This window comes from Neolamprologus multifasciatus, chromosome 18 (genome assembly GCF_963576455.1).
Source record: "Neolamprologus multifasciatus chromosome 18, fNeoMul1.2, whole genome shotgun sequence".
NCBI classification, from domain to species: domain Eukaryota; kingdom Metazoa; phylum Chordata; class Actinopteri; order Cichliformes; family Cichlidae; genus Neolamprologus; species Neolamprologus multifasciatus.
In genome coordinates this window covers 6,192,407-6,212,441 of record NC_140456.1, presented here as the reverse complement: position 1 = coordinate 6,212,441, position 20,035 = coordinate 6,192,407, and the positions used below count along the sequence as shown (strand labels likewise).

At 39.6% G+C, this 20,035-nt stretch overlaps 1 protein-coding gene across 2 annotated transcripts in view; it reads left to right on the top strand.

The window, feature by feature from the left end:
• Positions 1 to 20,035, top strand: part of LOC146497231 (vasoactive intestinal polypeptide receptor 2-like) — a 76,863-nt gene that overhangs the window by 29,090 nt on the left and 27,738 nt on the right. For both annotated transcript variants that reach the window (XM_085139304.1, XM_085139305.1), the window contains exons 3-4: positions 11,742 to 11,855; positions 17,399 to 17,490. In XM_085139304.1, the coding sequence (XP_084995430.1) occupies positions 11,742 to 11,855; positions 17,399 to 17,490 (206 nt within the window). The remainder of the gene's footprint in view (positions 1 to 11,741; positions 11,856 to 17,398; positions 17,491 to 20,035) is intronic.

The following is a 20,035-nucleotide window of genomic DNA, read 5'->3' as shown; positions in this document are numbered from 1 at the left end:
GCTGCTGCTGCATCATCATCCTCATCATTTCTGCTACACTGGCAGGGCTAGGGGCCAGGACTCTCCTCTTCTGGTTTTTGGGGGATGTTGCTAACTCCGGGACCGATAACAGGCACCACACCCGCAGTAGATGTGCACGGTGTGAGGTCTCGCAGCAAGCTATCCAATACGGCGCATTTCTTGGCTTTTAAAAAAAACGCTATGCGTCGCCAGGTGTTTCCTCAGATTCGAGGAGTTACCTCCTTTGACAGTATCACAGTATCAGCTTAAAGCACTTGTTGCAGCTGCTGAGTTTGCATCTTTTGCTGTGAAGTACAGTCAGACTTTTGACCGCTTCGCCTTGGGCATTTTTATTCTGTAGCTCTGCTCTAAAAGAACCTACGTACCTGGGCCCGCCTACTATTCTTGGAAACGTAAAATGATTGGCTAGAATCTAAAGTGTATGACATCTCAGGAAAAAAAAGCACCGAAATGTGCCCTGCTTTTCGGTCTGGTTACTACCGTTTATGTCAGAACCGGTGCCATCATGGCACCGGATACCGGTACCCATCCCTAATCAAGAACATTCACTGTCACATCAAAGAGCCTTGTCTAAGTAAAGTCTTGGTGCACTGCATTTTCCTCCCCTAAGTCTGTATAAATTTCTCCTTTCCTTTCTTTATGAAGGTTTTCATCAAAGTGAAGGAAAAGTTATTAGGAAAAGGTGATGGGGGAATCTTTTGGTCTATTTGACCTCAGTCACGGTTTCCAGGATTGTTTTCTGGGACAATTATTTTTGCCGCGTTTGCCCTCTTGAATGGTGAGGACACAGAAACTGAAGTCACATCTGCTGGTGCAAACTGTGCTTTCATGTAGTGGCAGCTCTTATTTCTTTGATTCAGGTTTTGACTGGTATAGGAAACATCTTCTTCTATACAAGTGCTAATACTGAGGTTTTGCCTGATGATGACACTTCTTGCTGCAGCGAGTATTCGCAGCTTAATGATTGGTATAAATGTTAAAGAGCTGCGGCAACGTCACTATTTGGAATTTATTTGTATTTTATATTTTTGAGTTTTTGCCCAGGATTGATTAAATAGCTTTAGTGGTGATAAATTCCTTCATTCTCATCATGAAACTAAAATTATTGCTAACCAGCTAATTTCCTGTCCTTCCTTTCCCTATTTGTAAGCTAACCGGGTTCCACTTGCAAAAGTTATTCATATCATTGATATCATTCAGCTACTTATATAGTGTGTCTCTTGTATTGTAGTTGAACAAACTCCAGCTCCAGTGGCAGTCCTTAGAAGGAAATCCCTCAGGCATTTAGCTATCGGGTTATCAGTAATTTAGTGTTTGCTTTGAGTCAAACTTTCAAATGAACTTTTATAATTATTCATTTTCTTTTTATAAAGTTGAAGTTTTGCTTTTTGTTCCACTGAAATAGGCTCAGATAAAGAGAAAACAACTGTCAATAGAAAATTGTACATATTGTAGTGATAGGATGTGCGATCCTTAATAGTCTGCAAAGGCTTTGTGTGCATTCCAGAGTGCTCTGGCATTCACACCCACATCCTGGAAGCATGGGAAAGGTCGTACCTTCTTTTATTGTTTTACGGTAGGATAAACGTAGCTATGTCAGTTTTAGTCTAAGTGCCTTTTTTACATTTAGATGAGCTGTTGGATTTTCCAGACCAGTAGGTTTAGGGAAGTCGTTTATGGGGTCACACTCTGACACGCACACCTACACACACACACACACACACATACACCTCCACATTCCAATGTAAGGAACAAACACCTACTGATGTATAAATAAAGACCAGGGCAGTCTCTCAGTGCGAGTCTCTGAGCCCTCACTCTCGTGCGAGAGCTAAGCAACAAGTAAAACTGTGTGTTTCTCCTCTCTGACTCTCAGCTGAAGACGTGTTTTAGAATACATCTCCTGACATAAACCCTGCAGTCTGAAGGCTGATATGCAAAAGCATGAAGGACCCTGCATACAGTGTGTACATGTAATCACACCATGTGAGAACATGATTAGATCTCATAACGCAGTTTAAGCCCATATTTTGTCTTCTGTCCAGCCATGTTTTCTACACAACATGAAAAGCTTTCGTAAAGGTCACTTAGCTTTCACCGAGTGCACTGAAAATCTGTGCAATCTCTGCAGCTGGGAATGGATTCACACAAAATCATTCCTGAATTAAATCTGGACACGACAGACATGTGATTGTTTCTGCCAAATTTAGGAACAAATTAAGAACTCTATTATCCTGAAGTCTAGACTACTGCTCAAACTTTTGGGTTACTTTGTGATCTACAATAAAAATGACAAATAATCAAGGGCTGATTTTCGTCCAGTGGCACATTGTGCTACCTAAAATTTAACTTAAATAAATTAAGTTAGTTAAGTGTCTGCAGCCTCAGTGCCTGCGGGTTCAATTATAGTGTTGAAATAGCCAACTATCCATCTAAACTTGAATCAAACAAAACAAAAAAGAAAACAGAGACTTACCCCTCACAGGTACTGATTGTAATGATTATTAATCTCACTGTTGCATAAAGTTTTGTTTAAGGGCAGTTTCCCATTTCCCAAATTTCTTTTTTGAGGAAAATTTTAACACAGTAATTGAATCCACAGAGGCTGATGCATGCAATGACCAGATTTAGCCCAGAGGATGATAACCCTGGACGTCTGTTGCTCAGGGAGCTGCTGTGGTGGTTCAACAAAAGAGAAATGCTTCTTTATTCTTGATCCTTAGAGTTAAACGCAGTAGTAAATCTTTTACTATAATAATATATTAACAAGTGCCACCATTAGCCTGTGGGCCACGCTTTGACACCCTGAAATTAGACTGAGATAGATAAACGTGCAAAGAGTAGAACATAGAGAAGGTTTAAACGCTTGGGGAAAAACATCTGAAGCATCAGACAGTTCACAAGAGAGGTGAAGACGAGAGTGGAGCAGGGCGGAGACGAGTGTCAGGGGTGATTTGTGACAGCAACAAGGCATTTTCTTCAAAAACATTTTCTCCAAAAACACCCAAGCGCTCTTCTGAAACCCATACTATTAATTTATTATCATTCGATTACATGAGTTTGTGTGTAAGTTTTTCTGCCAAGGATCCTCCAGGACGCCGTTGTTTATCATTTACAACACAAGCTTGACTTTTATTGATGTGACAAAATAATCTTACCTCAAGGTTTGGTCGGGTCTCTTGTCTGATAAGATATTGCTTCTGGTGGTCTTTAATAATAGTGCTGTCAAGAGGAGCAGGTTTGAAAAATGTTTGAACCGACTGAGAACAAGCCTCTGTTTTGGATATGTACACAACACTGACTGGTAGCTAAGAATTAAACTGCAAAACCTTTGTAATACCTCTTGATTTAAAGCTGAAAGTCTTCAGTTCTTTCACACATTAAGTCCTCTGTGGTTGTGTACAAAGACTTCTGCCTTGATGACCTCAGACTCTTATCTCTGCTTTGACGATAGGGTCCTGTTGACTTCTTCAGGTGACGGCCTCCAGCTCGTAGTGAAGTGGCACAAATAAGAATTAGCACCTCGAAGTCTGAGGCCATAGTCCTCAGCCAGAAAATGGCGTGCCTGTTGTGGGTCAGGATTGCTGCCCTACATGGTTTAAGTATTTAAACAGCAGGGAGGGTGGAGCGGGGTCGAACTACCACCCTTCCGATCAGTAAATGACCCAGTTTACCGCCTGAACCACAGCCACCCCACGATCTCTTTCTTTTGGGTAATGAGACTGTAGCTAAAAGTGGCAAAAATGAGCTTTCTCTGAAGTGTGGCTGATCTCTACCTTAGAGTTTGGAGTTTAGTCATTGTAGAGGAGTTCAGTATAGAGTTGTTACTGCACCACGTTGAATGGAGCTAGTTGAGGTGGTTCAGAGATCTGATAGGGATGATGCCTCTTGGGTATGATGTTCTGGGCATAACGTCTTGGTCTTCCCCTGGATAAACTGGAGAAGGTGGATGGAGAGATGGACTTCTCCCATGACCTGGCCTTGGATGAAGTTGAAGAAGTTGGATGGATGGTTTAACACTTCAGAAAAATAATCTCTTTCTAGCTTTCTTTCCAAAAGTGCAGTTACAAAGTCAACAGCATTGTTTAATTTTTGCAATTTATCATTATTGCCACTTGATACACCTATAATATGACAAGTCTTTTCCTATATTTGCATATCCACTGACATACATGTCATTAGGAAGTGAGCTTTAGAGGAAGTAGAAAGCTTTCTGCTAACTTTGTAAACTTTGGACATGGCCAGGCTAACAGTTCTGTTCTCTTTTCATCAGTGCTGCATATAAAAGCAGCTCAGCAGTTTCCCCAAATGTTGACTTATGCTTTCAAAATAGCGGATTAGTCTCACCCAGACTTTATCTTCCTATGTGCCCATCTTCAAAAGAGGCTAATTACCACAGAAAATACACAGAATGTGGTCCTCTGATGATGTTCACAGCTCAGAAAGTACAAAAAAGAGTCGGGAGAAAAGAGCTTTTGATTATATATTTTTGTTGAACTAAACTAAGTGTAAAGTAAGCGTTTTTAATGATCCATAAAGAAAAATCCACCACTTTTACATAAAAATAATGAGAAATACTGGACTGAGAGTTGGTGATATAAAAATCTCTAACCTCTTCGCCCCTGAGCCACATGAAACATAGTGAGGGATAGTAGAAAAAGTCGAATCATCCGTCATCCGGCCACCGCAGTCAAAAATGTAAACAGATGGAGACAGTTTATGTGTTTGAACCTCAGCTGGGTCATACTCAATACAACATTGTAAATCTGATGATGTATTTTAATGTTCTGAGTGAATAGTTTCTATGCAAATCGTGTCAGATGTTATAATAGTATACAGTACCATTAACATCGGAACATTTGTAGCACACGTGTTTCAAATTTTGAAGTATATCAATATTAGTCCGACTCCTCCTTTAGTCTGCTTAGAGAGAGGAGGTCCATAAGCTGACCAAAAATTAAAATAAATAAATAAACAAATAAAATAACTCAGCTGCAGGATAGTCCCCCTCCCCATCTTGATAAATTGAGACTGCATGGACCACAGATTTGAATTCCTGGAAATCTGCAGAACAGACAGTCTCTCCTGGTCTGCAGGCGCAGCAACTCTTACACTTTCTCAAAATCCTGAAGAAAAGCTCTGGTGACCTTTAACCGCTCCACAGTAGGAAGTGTCTTAACATCCTGCCTCACATTGTGGTGTGCTGAATGCTCAGTGGTGACAAAAAAAAGGTCTACAGAAGGTCATCGATATGGACTAAAAAATAATTGGCAATCCTCTTGCCTCTCTCCGAGACACTGGAAACAAAATTCTACTTCTCTAGATCCCAGAGTATTGTTCAGTCTGCTCTCACCTCCCCTGCCACATGTTTGAGTTACATGTCACTCCTCTCTATATTATTTTATTATATTTTATGCAATATGTCACTTCACATGCTAATACCATGATTCGTGCAATAGCCGTGGGCAGGGATACATGTGGTATAGCTACCTCTTTTATATTGTGTACAATTTATTTAAATGCAATTTATATAATATCATATTGCAACAGTGTAACTCTAATGCATGGAGCAGGGGTGGCACTCTCATCCAGTCTCATTACATCCTGTATATAATGATGTTTTTAAAACAATAATAAACATCAACTCTGCATGTGTCATTTAAAATGGCAGGATCATTTTATTACATTTAAAAATGGTTTGATTCTGTAGCAACAGGTGAACATTTTTGTGAAGAACATAAGATAGGTTTATGCTGCTATTCAAAAAAAAAAAAAAAAAAAAAAAGCTCAATATTGTAACTTCCTCGAGTCATGAAATGTCTTAATAGAATAAGAATAATAATCCGATGGGTAGTCCTTTCAATCCTCCACTGGGAAATCACCAAAAGTTGATTCTGTTCATCTGGAAGTCACAAAACGCGACGTCCAGATGAACAGAATCAACTGATTGAGAATGCATCAAGACCCCCTCCACTGGGAAAGTGCAAGCAAGTATACGAGGAATGATGCCGACGTCACACATACACTTACTGACCATTTTGTTAGGTACACCTGTTCTTCTGCTCATTAATGCAAATGTCTAATCAGACAATCACATGGCAGCGACTCAACAGATGTAGGTATGAAGACATGGTCAAGACAAGCTGATGAAGTTCAAAACAAGCATAAGAAAGGGCTATGAAGGTGATGTAAGTGACTTGAAAGATGGGCTGGTCCGAGTATTAAAGAACTGTTGATATGTTACGATTTTCCAGCACAACTGTCACTAGGGTTTACTAAGAATCCTCCAAAAAATAGAAACTTTCTGGTAAGTGGCAAAAATGCTTTATCAGCTGTAAGAGAAGGACTGCTTTGAGCTGATAGGAATGCAAAATTACTCAAACAACCACTTGTTACAACCAAAGTTTGCAGAAGAGCATCTCTGAATGTGCAACACATTGATCCTTGAAGCAGCAGCAAAAGACCGCACCGATCGTCACTGGGTAATCGCTGACACGTCTTGTCTGCTAAGAAATGAGAAACTGAGGCTACGGTTCGTAAAGAATCAGCCGAACTGGACAATATAAGGTAATATTTCCTGATCCCATGAGTCTCAATTTGTGCTGCGACTTTCGGATGGTACTGTCAGAATTTTCTGTAAACAACATGAAAGTATGGAGGCCTCCCGCCTTGTATTAAAGAGACAGGCTTGTGGTGGTGTAACGCAATCAATCTCCATCACTTTTTTTTTTGCTTTTCTTGACATACTTTGAGCCCCTAAGTACCAACACCATAGCCCACCTGCGTGTTGATGTCCATCCCCTATGGCCACAGTGTACCATCTTCTGAGTGAAAGTCACCAGATCCAACAGACGCACATTTGAAACGTCTCCAGTGATGTTTCTATTAGCCAGAAAAACTTGAGCAAACTTTCCCTTTCCATCATTAAAGTTTAAACTACGCATCTATGTCTAAAATGCACAAAAGTCTATGAAAATCTATGAAAAGCTCATAAAGATATTCTTTTGTTATGTTCAAGCCCAAAACAGTTTGCACAGCATCGACGAGTCTGACTTTCCTCCTCTGTGATGTGAGTTTGGACGCTCCTGCTGTGTTAATTAAAGCTCAATGACACGAACGAGAGCAAAGATTTAACACTGCTGAAAACCTCTGCGGAGTCAAATCTGCTGGGGAGAGCAGTTTTATTATAACTAATCTCTCAGGATCTTATCTGATGCTGTAGCCCCGCTAATGTTTTGACACAAAACAGTTGACATTTAACTCGCTCAGCCATGGTGAAAACCAAGAATCTCACATTTGACCTTTAAAAGTAGCAAAAATGTTTCTAAATGGACCTAAAGTTTAATTGGATTCTGAGGTCTATGCTGATCCCTTAAATCAGCGGTCCCCAACCTTTTTTGTGCCACGGACCGGTTTATGCCCGACAATATTTTCACGGACCGGCCTTTAAGGTGTCGCGGATAAATACAACAAAATAAAACTAGTACCGGTACCGAAAAAAAGAAGATTTATTCATAACACATGTGAAAAGACCCAGGAAAACAGAGTTAACGATAAAAACGATAACAAAATAACGCGGAAAACCGATAAAAACCCTGAAAACCATACATTTCACACCCGAGCCTCAACTCTCGCGGCCCGGTACCAAACGACTCAAGGACCGGTACCGGTCCGAGGTCCGGGGGTTGGGGACCGCTGCCTTAAATAACATTTCAATAATATATACTGTAGTACACATGATTGTCATCATATTTAGGGTTTATCCTCAGCGTTAGTTAGCCTATTTTTGGGTTACTTCCACTCAACCTGGTCAGCCAGGCTGTGTCAGCTGGGGGACATGAGCCACTGCTGGTCCCAAGCCTGCATAAATGGGGATGGCAGTATCATGATGGGTATCAGATATGCAGATATAGCCGCTGTGACGACCTGTCTAAAGAACGAGGCATGAAAAAAGAAGAGTTATGATGACTATATTTCATACTTCTTGTTTTACTTCTTGTTTTAGTTTCATATGCTGCTTTTGCTTACATGTATCCTTAAATCATCTAAGTGATAACAAAGAACCGATTATAAGTAAAACTGTAGTAATAATCAGGACTGTTGCAAGTGTACGTTATTGCAAAGTGTCGATGTGCATGTGTAGATTTTTAAAATGTTTCAAACGTCAGAATGGGAGGAGCTTTATAGAAGGAATAGAAAGGGTCTCATGTATTGCTCAGCCCTCCACCCTGGGGCAATGAGCCTTTTACTGTGTGTGCTGCAGTAACCAATCACCAGACTCAGTTTGTTTCAGGTTGTGCAGCCTCAGCTGCCTTCATTAAACACATAAAATAAAATAGTTTATTGAACCAGTTGACAAATTAAAACAAAACCAAACTGTATGTATCAAATATGAAATATGGAAAATATGGAAAACTGTGCAAAGTACTCATCAGGCACTTTGAATTCAGCAAGTTTATTGCAAGCCACACTGTGCAGCATGAATCAAATAAACTTGGATACAACAGCAAGTTTGATGTATATTTTCAACCATCTTCATTTTTCTGACACTCAGGCTTTAGATGGACAACTTCAAACCTCTTCTAAGTCAACTCGAGCTTGTGGGTTTGAATGCTAAACCAAAGATATGACAGATTCTTTCACACTGGTCATTTTTCATCAGGGGCAGCTTGAAATCACAAAGTCTATAATGTCATGTTGTGATCCCTCACTGACTTGGCCACCACCGAACACATCGTCTGTGTCAAAATTGTGTGAAATAAAGTGCCAGTGACATTTGTGAGTATTTGGAAACTTTTGGATGTCAAATTGAAGTAAAAATGGAGTTTTAGCAAAGTTTTCCTTCAAAACATGTCTGTAACTGAAGGAGGTTAATGGAATATATTTACCCACTTATACATAAGTCACTTTTAAAAACTCACTGCATGAAATCCAAAAGGCTCAGTCACCCTTTACTTTGTACTGACTGGGAAATTTAAAAAAAAGACCATAAAGCAGAGAAAGACGACATCCCTCCAGATGTGTACTGCTGTGCTTTTGCCGCCTGGTCACTTAAAAGCTGGTCCTCTGATGTGTTTTTATGAAAGCGCTCAGAGAAAGGATGGATCACTTAGCGGGTAGATGGAGTTTTCTTCATGCACCAATGAGTTCAAATCTGTGTTTGAGCCATTTTACCCAAAGACATTTGTTCTCTCACTCTTTCATCTCTCCTTTTTTGCCCTCTTTTGCTCTCTCTGTCTGTTATTTCCCGTCTTTTACGACTTTTCGTCTCACCGTCACCCCCTCCACCACCCCTCCACCCCCTGGCTGTTCCTCTTTTTAGTACTCTAAAGGAAGGATGGTGTCTGAATTTAGCATTTTCGTCTTGCAGATTATTTACAGAGAGGTCTTGACAAGAATAAGCTTTAGTTCCTACATTTGGAAGCTAGGCCAAATTCACAAAGGAAGGACATGTAACCATTTCAGAATCAAGGACCCATACACGGGAGACCGGGGGATGCGTTCAGCAGAGGTGGCAACAGTACAAACATTCATCACTAAAGTAAAAGAACAGCGTTAAAAAAAAACTGATACTGATTCATCAAAAAGCAGCTCTTCCACCAAGTATTTTGGACTGCTGAACCTTTACCTTCTATGTTAATAATAATAATTCCTTAATAAATTCCTAGTCGCTTAATAAAATATTAAGGGGCAAGAAACTTCCTTCACATTAATTTCTGATTAGACTGAATGTTTTCAGCTTGAATGTGTTACACTGAACACCAGGAGAGAAAAATAGAGCAAAAAAGAGGAAAACGAGCTGGTTTCTGTTCACATTGAAGGTGGTTGATTTTACCTCCTCTTCTAGCTCGCTAGATTGTGCCACACCCACAACTTATTCTGCACCTCCAATGCTGTTCCGGATGATTCTGACCCACTTTAATCCCTGCGTATGGTACAGGTGCATACATTATATAATTTTTCATTTGAATATGTTTCTTTGATCTCTGTCTTTTACGACAGTCGTATGATAAGGACCAAAGTAATGACAGTAAAATACTGTCTAAAATAATCAAGTAGAGTACAGATACCTGAAAACTTTCCCATCTCTGGAGTTTTAAACCTTCATAATATAGAAGTTAATAACACATAAGAAAAAGTGAGTCTTTTAACAGGAAACAGACAATTGCACAAAGAGAAAGTCATAATATGACATGAAGGCAAGAAGGATAAATAAATATTGTATGATATGCTGCAATAACATAACAATAAAACAGATAAGGAAAATACAGGGGAAGTAAAACAGGAAACACATGTGACGATAAGACAATTAAAGACAGAAAATAAATGTAGAATAGACTGAAAGATGACTGCATAGCAAGAAATAAAGAATCCAAGGGAAGGATTAAATGGAATACAGAAAAAAAATAAAACCAATATGAAAGTGAGCATGGAACAAGGAAATGCAAAATGAAAAACAGGAAATAACATGAAAAGAAAAAACAAATTGAAAATTGTGAGCTTCAAATTTTCATGTTCTTTCTGTCTTGTTTCACTGTGGATGAAGATCTTTGCAGAGGTGCACTGAATTGGGGAGAAGAGGAGGATTATTTCTGAAGAAGCTCATATCCACCCCCTCCTCGTCACACAAACAAGTTAATAAGAAAAACGGATTTAATATGTTATTGTATTAAAAGGTGTGTGTGTGATGCTCATGCAGCATGGATGTTTAGCAGGGGTGTTGGGGAGGAGGGGTGCGTTTAGTAAGCACGCCGTCTCCATTCATCTGTTGCTAAAAAGCCGATATGACTGCTCAGTTTGCCATCAGCACTTTCACACCCATTAAGGCTCACGCTTAAGAGCTCGGAGAGATATTCCAGAGTGGGAGACTGACTTGACCGATTATGCAGGCAAAGCTGCATGAGCTGAGTGACAAATCACTCTGCATTTGCAGCCTCACCTTGTTGGTTGTGACAGATTGCAGATGCAAGCTGTGGAAATGAGCTTCAGGGTGTATAAACTCACTTTTTGAGAAAAAGGGAGGAACTTGGTTATTTTGGAGGCACTCAGAATAGAGCTGATGCTGATGTAGCTTGAAGGTCTGACTGGGCACCTCATGGCATGTCCATTTGGGAGAAGGATTCCCTGGGGAAGACCCAGGACATCCTGGAAGCATTGCATCTCTTGGCTGGTCTGGGAATACCCCAGTATCCCTCCAGTATTGTGGTCTGTATGTCTACCAGTGTTTCTTAACACATCCGACTGAAACACCAACATGTTTGTGCAATGGTGACGACTCAGTTTGTCTACCTATCTGTAGTCGACTTAATGGGTCTACACCTGAAAAGTGCTTAAGGTTGAGGTTAAACTCCTCCCAGAGTATTGGTCAGATTTTAGAGATGAGTTTGTCCTGGATAAGCCTCCTTGACCTCTCAGTCAATTTTCTTTCTCATCAGTTTGTGCAGTACAGCCAACCAATGACAGTAAAGCTGATAACTTTATATCGTTATCTGACACATTACAGTAATCTTTGTATAGTGATGGGTCATGAGCCAGAGGAGCTACTGCGTCACTGAGGCAACAACTTCACACAGTTCGTGCATCCAATCACAAATGCAAAAATGTACTTTTAGCAAGTGAGAGGTGCTGCTGCCTTTTTTGTATGTTTGTTTCTAAAGAGGAATTTTAAATGTATACTTCAAGTTAAAAATTTTCTAAACCTAACTACCCACCGTTCACAGGCCCCGGATGCAAAGGAGACTGGGACAGCATTGCATGCTGGGAGCGAGCGGAGTTTGGAGAGACCGTGACCATCCCCTGCCCTCGAGTCCTCAGGACTGTGTTTGGCAGAGATGGTGAGTACGGTTAATTCATGAATAAATGTAAAGGATCTCTTTAACTGATGTTTTTGTGTTTCCGCAGATAAATAAGTTGAGGAAAAATGAAATTTAAAAGTTAAAATTTTGGTAGCTATTTGCCTAAACTGCTGATCACATGACTATAGTCTTATATTAACATAACACTGGAATGCAGTAACTCACTTAAACCATTGTTATGATTTCTGTGAGTGTACACTTCAGTCTTACTGAGGTCAATTTTGTCATTAGAGTGCATGGGTAACAATTTGTTGCAATCCTGTCCTAATCTCCCCTTACACTGAAGGACTGCCATGAAAACACAGACATCAGAGTTAAAGTAAAAACTGATGTGTTTATACATTACTTGAGCATTCTTCTGCTCCATTACTTTTGTTTTGCAGCTGCTTTACAAAAACATTCACACAAAAAACATACAATGAAATTTGGAGCATGAAGAGACCTTTTAAAAATTGTTCTTTTTGTACAGAATTTCTTCCTCCATTTGTTCACTTTCCATGAGGCTGCTCCTGTAATATAACGATATAATGATACCAGGCTTCAATATCTGCAGATAACTTTTCACATTATCTAGAGCTGCACTTAAGTCACTCACCAGATGGGTTCAGCATTAATACTCAAGGCTCTCTGTCCCTGTTTGACATTGTTCATCTCCCAGTTGTGTGAATGTGTGCAGTCAGTGGATTCCCTCCTGAATCCATCAGATTTTCCAGCCAGTGACCAGATGGCAGTTTGGGTTTCCGCTCTGAGTGTGCTCTGATTTACATTGATGACTAAACATTATGCAAGCGCCCAGCGGCTTGTTCGGAGCCAAAGCTCACCCTGACGCTTCCCCTGTCTGAGACAGATACAGACACCCTACAGTTATTACGCTTTACTGAAATAGTAAAGACATTCTTCCTGGAGTTACTGAATACTTTGTTTTCTGTCATTTAAATGAAACCAGTGAGAAAGCCATGAATTCAACTTTGAAAGAGAAACTCTTTATTTAGTTTTAGTCTACATTAATTTTAGGCAGCTCACCTTCATACTGCTAATTATAGCATCACGAGAGGTTTAGTTTAACTAAGTAAACAGAACTAAAAAAAAGGGGGAAAAAATAAAAAATAATCAGAAAATATAAAACAATAATTACTCAGAAAATAAATGACTTTGCAACATTAAACCTGCACAAAAAAAATGACAACTTGTCACTTGTACCTGAGACATAACTACACAACTGAGTGGTGTGTCAGTGTCCATAAAATTGCTGCACAATTTTAACGTTTTAAGAGAAAAATTTAAAAACACCCGACCCAACAGAGATTTGTCACCTAGCTCTTCCCACAGTTTTGTTCCAGCTTGTCATTTTTTTACCCCACTTTTACACTAAATGTCTCCAATCTTAGAAGCCTGTTTTTTTTTTTTTTAACTTTACTTTACAACTGTTTAGTTGACTGATCAGTAAACTGAAAGAAAATATATTTTATGTTTTTCACGGCCTCCTAAATGTGAATATTGTGTAGTTTCTCAGATATCAAAAATAGCCATAAAAAAACTGTTCATCAGACAATTTAATTATTTAAGTATTTCAATCAAGATCAACTCACTATCAGTTTAGAAATGATGGTAATGCCACACTATGGAAAACAACAGTTGGAGACGACCAAAATTACTACAATGAACTTCTTCAAAGTGACTTTGGTGTCTGTCAGTCTGCTATCAGTTTGTGATTAAATAGGGACAAACTGACAATTGAATGCAGTCTGTTTGTGATAATGTTGTATTTAACTGTGGTAAATTGGCTAAAGTTATAAATCACTTGCTGTCTATATACACAGAAATTCACATTTCAACTACTTAATTTTCAGTTACATATTGATTTATACAGCGCCAAATCACAAAATAAGTTGCCTCAAGGCACTTTATATTGTTAGATAAAGACTCTTCAATAATAAAAAGAAAACAGAGAAAACCCCTACAATCATATGGCCTCCTATGAGCAAGCACTTTGGCGAGAGTGGGAAGGAAAAACTCACTTTTAACAGGAAGAAACCTCCAACAGAACCAGGCTCAGGGAGGGGCGGGGCCATCTGCCACAACCGGTTGGGGTGAGAAAAGGAAGACGGGATAAAAGAAACACTGTGGAAGAGAGCCAGAGGTTAATAATCAGGGCTAAGCTAAGATCTAACCCACACAGAATGGCTTTTCCGAGTCTTTTCCTCACCAGCAGTCACTAAACAACAAGATTAATGAGCTACGACTGTGGATTACCTCGCGCTGTGTGGATTTTGCTCCTTGTTTTGCAACTGCTCTTTTATATGGCATATCTAACCTGTATATAACTTGTACAAATCTGTGTAGATACTTACATTATTACATACATCCCCTGTGTAGGTACCACTTTACCTTTAAGTCTACTTTATGGTTTCTCTTTATTCTCTCTATTCTAAAGGAATTTTAATGTAAAAATCTACATACTGCTAACGGAGAGATGCCAAACTGTCTTTCATTGTTCTTGTAAGAGTAACAATAAAGATCTATTCTATTTAGAGTCCACTCAGAACTTAACTTGAAACCAAAACAGAATTTTGCAGGTCGGTAAATTAGCAGCAAAATGACCGAGGGTCAGGAATTAAAACCAGAATACGGTCAGTTGATAACTTTGCTGCCTTGACTGCCTCAGACTGATTGCAACGTGCTGCCAATTTAGTTTATAAATTACACTTCAATTAATTTGCAAACCCATTCACCAGTTCACCAGCGATTGTAGTCGATCTGAGCTGGACTGCAGTTGTTTGAAGACATGTTGCCTCCCATCAGACAACTTGTGCGACTGACTTTTGATTCAAAGTGGTTGCCAATAGATTTTGCGCAGTCACCATTCAATCACCATGTGACAGAGCCATGAATGCTTTTATGGATTTAACCAAACAAGTAAATACTCAGAACAAGTAGAGTCTATTCAGTTAAACTATTATTTAAGAGAAGTTCATTTTTAAGTTGGTTTTCATGAAGACATAAATAGTTTGAGTCTTCTGATTTTTTCACGTTTCCATTAAATTTAAAAGGAAAAAAATCCTGTAAAGGGGAGTTTAGATGGAAAAATCTCAATGTTTTCTTGATTTTTTTTAAAGTCGAGTAAATCTTTAATAAAAATTGGCAGTTGAATCCATATACAGATATTGAAAGCAGTCATTTCCCCTGCATTTAAAGCTTTATTTTTTATTTTTCAGCCACACTGTGCTCATTATACTTAAACAAGCTGAGTGCTGTCACAGTGTGATGTTAATACTTTTACTTCAGTAAAAGATCTGAAAACTCCCCCCCACCATTTTTCTCAACTGCATGCTGTATTTGCCAAAGCTTTAATCCACATCTCTGGCTGACTTCTGCACATCAGTGACCACTTGTGTTCAAGACTGCTGTTATATTTAGAGCGAACACAGCAGTGCACGCAGCTCAGATGTTGCAAGTAATCGTGCTGTACATGCAAATCACTGTTGCTTATTGAATCGGTGTCTTAGCTTCAACTGTGTCTCCCCCCCTCTGTGATACAGTGGACCGGGTTTGTTGAGTGTGTAGTGAGGCAGAAGTATGCTGATGTTACTTCCAGTCAGTGCACAAATGATGCTTCGTGCTTTTTACAGTGGATTCTGGGAATTTACAAAAGGAGGATGAACTTGCCGTGCACTGCAGAGATTTTGGCACTGGCACCCCCCTGCAAGTTTGCCTCAGGGGTTCACTGTCCGCTCTGCATGATATTCATTTTAGACACACTGATGGTGTTTTTACACTGTGGGAACATAAGCAGTAACCTACATTTTGTGACAATTTGTAATGCAAACTTTCCATTTTTAACATTATGGGAATGTCCATGCCTGATGGCTCCCTCTAGAGTTTCATGTGGCTTTCTGTCCAGTAGCATCTGTCAGTGTAACATCTACTGTAGGCTATAATATCCTCTCATTCTACATGACAAATCATTTTGACTGGCTCTCATATATCATGCTTTACAAAGATATTTTTAGCCTCCAACTTCACAGTGGCCACTCATTTTTAGTACTAAAATTCATTGAAACGCTGATATTTTCATGCTACAAAATACTTCTATCAAACTGAAATGAGTGATTCACAATATGTTTGCTCAGTTAAGAGTTGAGTGAATATGGCTTGAAGTGCTTGGATGAGCAAACCAAACAAAAAGAGAAAATTCTAAGGGTGCCCCGCTGCCAGCGAATCCCCAGAAAAAGTCATATTATTGGTCACTGATGACATTAGAGATGCTGGTGTGTTTTAAATGTGCATTTAGATGAACAGTTTTTCTTATTTTTGGCTCAGACTCAATATAGATGACCAACTATCAAGGTCCTCTCATGAATAAACCTTAAAATTGAATTAAATCAGGGATGAGAAACTGAGTTTCACTTAGGGCCACAAATGGGAAATGAGAATTGCATTAAGCTTTTAATTTACTCAAAAATATGAGCTTCATACAACCATTTCACCTACAAGCTGATACATACAAAGCCCTCAACCAGTGTACAAAAATTATTTGTCTTCATGAGATTTAGTGAAGTAAAATGAATCACTCTGATTACAAGAACACTACCAAACAACTATTTTGAAACCTGTTTCACGTGCTTAAATTTAATTGAATGTAACCAAACAATCCTGATGTGGTGTAAAAAAAAAGTTATACATTTTCATTTGAGTCTTGTACATATTTCTTGTCTTCTATGACTTTATGTCTTTGCAGGGATTTGGATTCAGAGTTCATAAAGAGTTCATAAAGAGTTCTCAAGAGTTGGGAGTTCGCCTTGTAATCGGAAGGTTGCCGGTTCGAGCCCCGGCTTGGACAGTCTCGGTCGTTGTGTCCTTGGGCAAGACACTTCACCCGTTGCCTACTGGTGGTGGTCAGAGGGCCCAGTGGCGCCAGTGTCCGGCAGCCTCGCCTCTGTCAGTGCGCCCCAGGGTGGCTGTGGCTACAATGTAGCTTACCATCACCAGTGTGTGAATGGGTGGATGACTGGTTGTGTAAAGCGCTTTGGGGTCCTTAGGGACTAGAAAAGCTCTATATAAATACAGGCCTTTTACCATTTACAGGCCATAAAGAAAATGCAAATTGTGTTCTTTGAAGATGAGTGTGTTGCAGTTAGCCATAAAACACTCAGATGTTTGGACAGTGGGGGGAGACTGGAGGGTGAGGAGGGAATCTGCTTTTTGCCATTTGGTTATGTTTTTATGTGCAAAGTTTAATGAAAACTTACAGAAACGAAGGATTGTTAAACAAATAAAAATGACACCCACATTAATTCAGGTGTTCTTAGGGAACCGCACCGACCATTGAGAACAAATCGGACAATCAAAGAACAGAGGCAAAAAACCCCAGAAGGTATTAGCAAAACCTGACACAATGAAACCTAAATTTTTTTTCTGTTTGCTAAAAAAGGACAAAGCAGGAAAAAGGGATCTGTATTTATTTTTGAGCATGCTTATTGAGAAAGAGAGACTGAGTTGTGTGTGCATTTCTTCTCCTGCAGGTAACATTAGCAGAAACTGTACAACAGCTGGATGGTCTGATGTTTTCCCAAACATAACCAGTGTGTGTGGGGCAGACACGAGCCAGGATAAGGTACAGTAAACATCTGAACTGCTGCTTTTTGCTCTTTTGTGTGTCGTAAATGTCACCTGGATGTTAATGAATTCTGACTGTGGAACAGGAAAAGAAGCTGCGACCCCAACATGGACCATTAGTGGCCCCTAATTGACGAAGCCCGCGGGGTTGGCTGTTAATTAACACCAGTTAGTGGTGAAACACTGCTTCTTTAAAAGGTCAATATGCCCAACAGTAGAGTGATACGTGTTTAAATGTGAGCAATTTGGTGTCTGCGCGCTCTGCTGTCTAGTTTTTTTGTGTCGTTTAATGGACAAAAAAACACCATTAGCCTTCCTCTAGAAGCAATTTGGTGTTAAAGGGTCGTCATTTTAAGTTTCCCAGAATATCTGTATAATAGCAGCCATTTATCTAGGTAGGAAATTTTCTGAACGGCTTTCAGGTCATACAGTTTAACTACACTGCCACTATAAGATTGCTTTGGTTGAATTCTATGCATTTCAGACAGTCGGGTATCTTGGAATAGGAACGGGCCAGTGGTTTGCAAATATTTCTACACACATTGTATTCATATCTGTACAAAATAGCCACAAGGTGATACAACATGTTGCTAATTCTTCTTTTTCTTCTATGTTTGGGATCCCATCTACCTGTAGCATGGCCTCTACAATCTTTTTTTAAGATGGTCTCCACTACACGTGCATATTCAGTTTGCAGTTTGCCTTATATACTGTACCACCATGTATGTTTGCACGTTTCAATAAATCACAGCACCTTTTTCCAATTTTTCTTGAAAATGTGAAGTGAGGAGCTCAAGACTTTTGCACAGCACGCCTCCATCGCTGTATCAGACACTTGGTCTTGTTGCCTCTGAGTTATATCTAGCTCTGTTTTCAAGCAGAGGAAAGTGGTGGTGAATTTGTCCACACAGATGAAACGTCCAGTATGAGAGAATCACTTTTTGTTCATGTATAACTGTAATGTACAGCCATCAAAAAGTCCCAAAACATACCTAAACTAGTCTCAAGAGATGTACATGTACATGTTCATGTACAGCACGATTTTCATGGTCTGAGCACAGAATCTGAAACTTTGTTATCATTACATTGCAATTGTTTTTCTGGCAGACTTTCAGTTAAATTACGATTGCAAGAGAAACACTTAGTGCTAAAAAAGATGCTCTGTTCTTATGATTGCAAGAAAAACTTTGCAACTTTAGTAGGAGTCAAGCAGGACGGCACAGGACGTGTCTGCAAACAGTATGGCACAGAGTAATTGGAGGTATGCAGCCAATATCCTGCAGCTCTTCATCTAACAGCTCACTCTAACTGCGTCTTGTTTTTGTTCCATCGCTCCCTGGACATTTTCAAATGATTCATCATCAAAAAATGAACTTTCTACATCAATATTGTGATACTTTGTGGATCTCAGCTGGGCAGACATGGATATTTACAGAGGAGGAGTGCAGTGTTTCACTAGATGCTGACCTAAAACAAAATAGCCAAACACTTAGTGCTAAAAAAGATGCTCTGTTCTTTTAGCACAGTGTAAAAACCTGGCAATGCCACCGCAAACAACTGAGAAAGTGGAGAAGTTGCACTGTGCTCGGAACAACCCCTAAGTGTAGTAAAAAGTAGGTGTAACAGGGTCATAAATCACATTGTTATAATTACACAAAATGTGTTCTAAACCCCCAAACTGTTCCTTTTATACCTGACTTTTAGGAGCTCCAAGCCTGTAGTTATGTTCATTATCAGGTATGTCGGATTTCATGTTGTTGTTTTTGCTTTATCTTATGTCAAATATGTTACGTGTAAATGCATACTTTATGTTTAATGTAAAAATAAATGCCACCCCTTTTCTACAATTCCCCTGTGGGAGAGGAGCTGGAGTGGGCAAATTATTTACTTGGAGGTCTTTCTTTCTTTTACCTTTTTTATCAGACACAACGCAGAATCACACTGGTTACATAGGCATGTGTTCCAGTTGTTTCAATTGTTAAATCCTTATGTTACAGTGGAAGGCAGCGAATTGTATATATTATTTCAATAAGGTCACTTGCAAGAATTGAACAGGATTTACTTCATGATAAGGGGATTAGGTTCCAAAGACCCAACACGACTAAACAAAATTCCAGCAGTGACGAGTTTTTATGCTGTTGGTGAAGACTGAGGATGGATGGAGCTCTGACTGAGGCGTCTGTGAGGTAGAGATGGGGAGGAGGTGGGCTGCAGAAATGAGAGTCTGGGAGGAAGAATGATAGAGAACATGGATTTACACTAGGCTTAGTCTTGCACGCCTTCTCTGAGCTGATTGGTTCAAAGAAGATGTGCACTAACATGGTTAGGTGAGAGTAATGATGTCAGTATTGAGACTGCCAGTGTGGGAAAGTGGTAGTGATGTAAAGAACAGACAAACACTCTAACGCCTGGGAAAGCAGGCAGACGAGTGATTACACTTCCTCCTTATTGAGCATAAGCTTCACTTTATTTAATTGATGTAGTCCAAACCAAACAAAGAGGTAACAGGCGTCTGTGAGGTTCCCTGCTCATCCTACACAGAC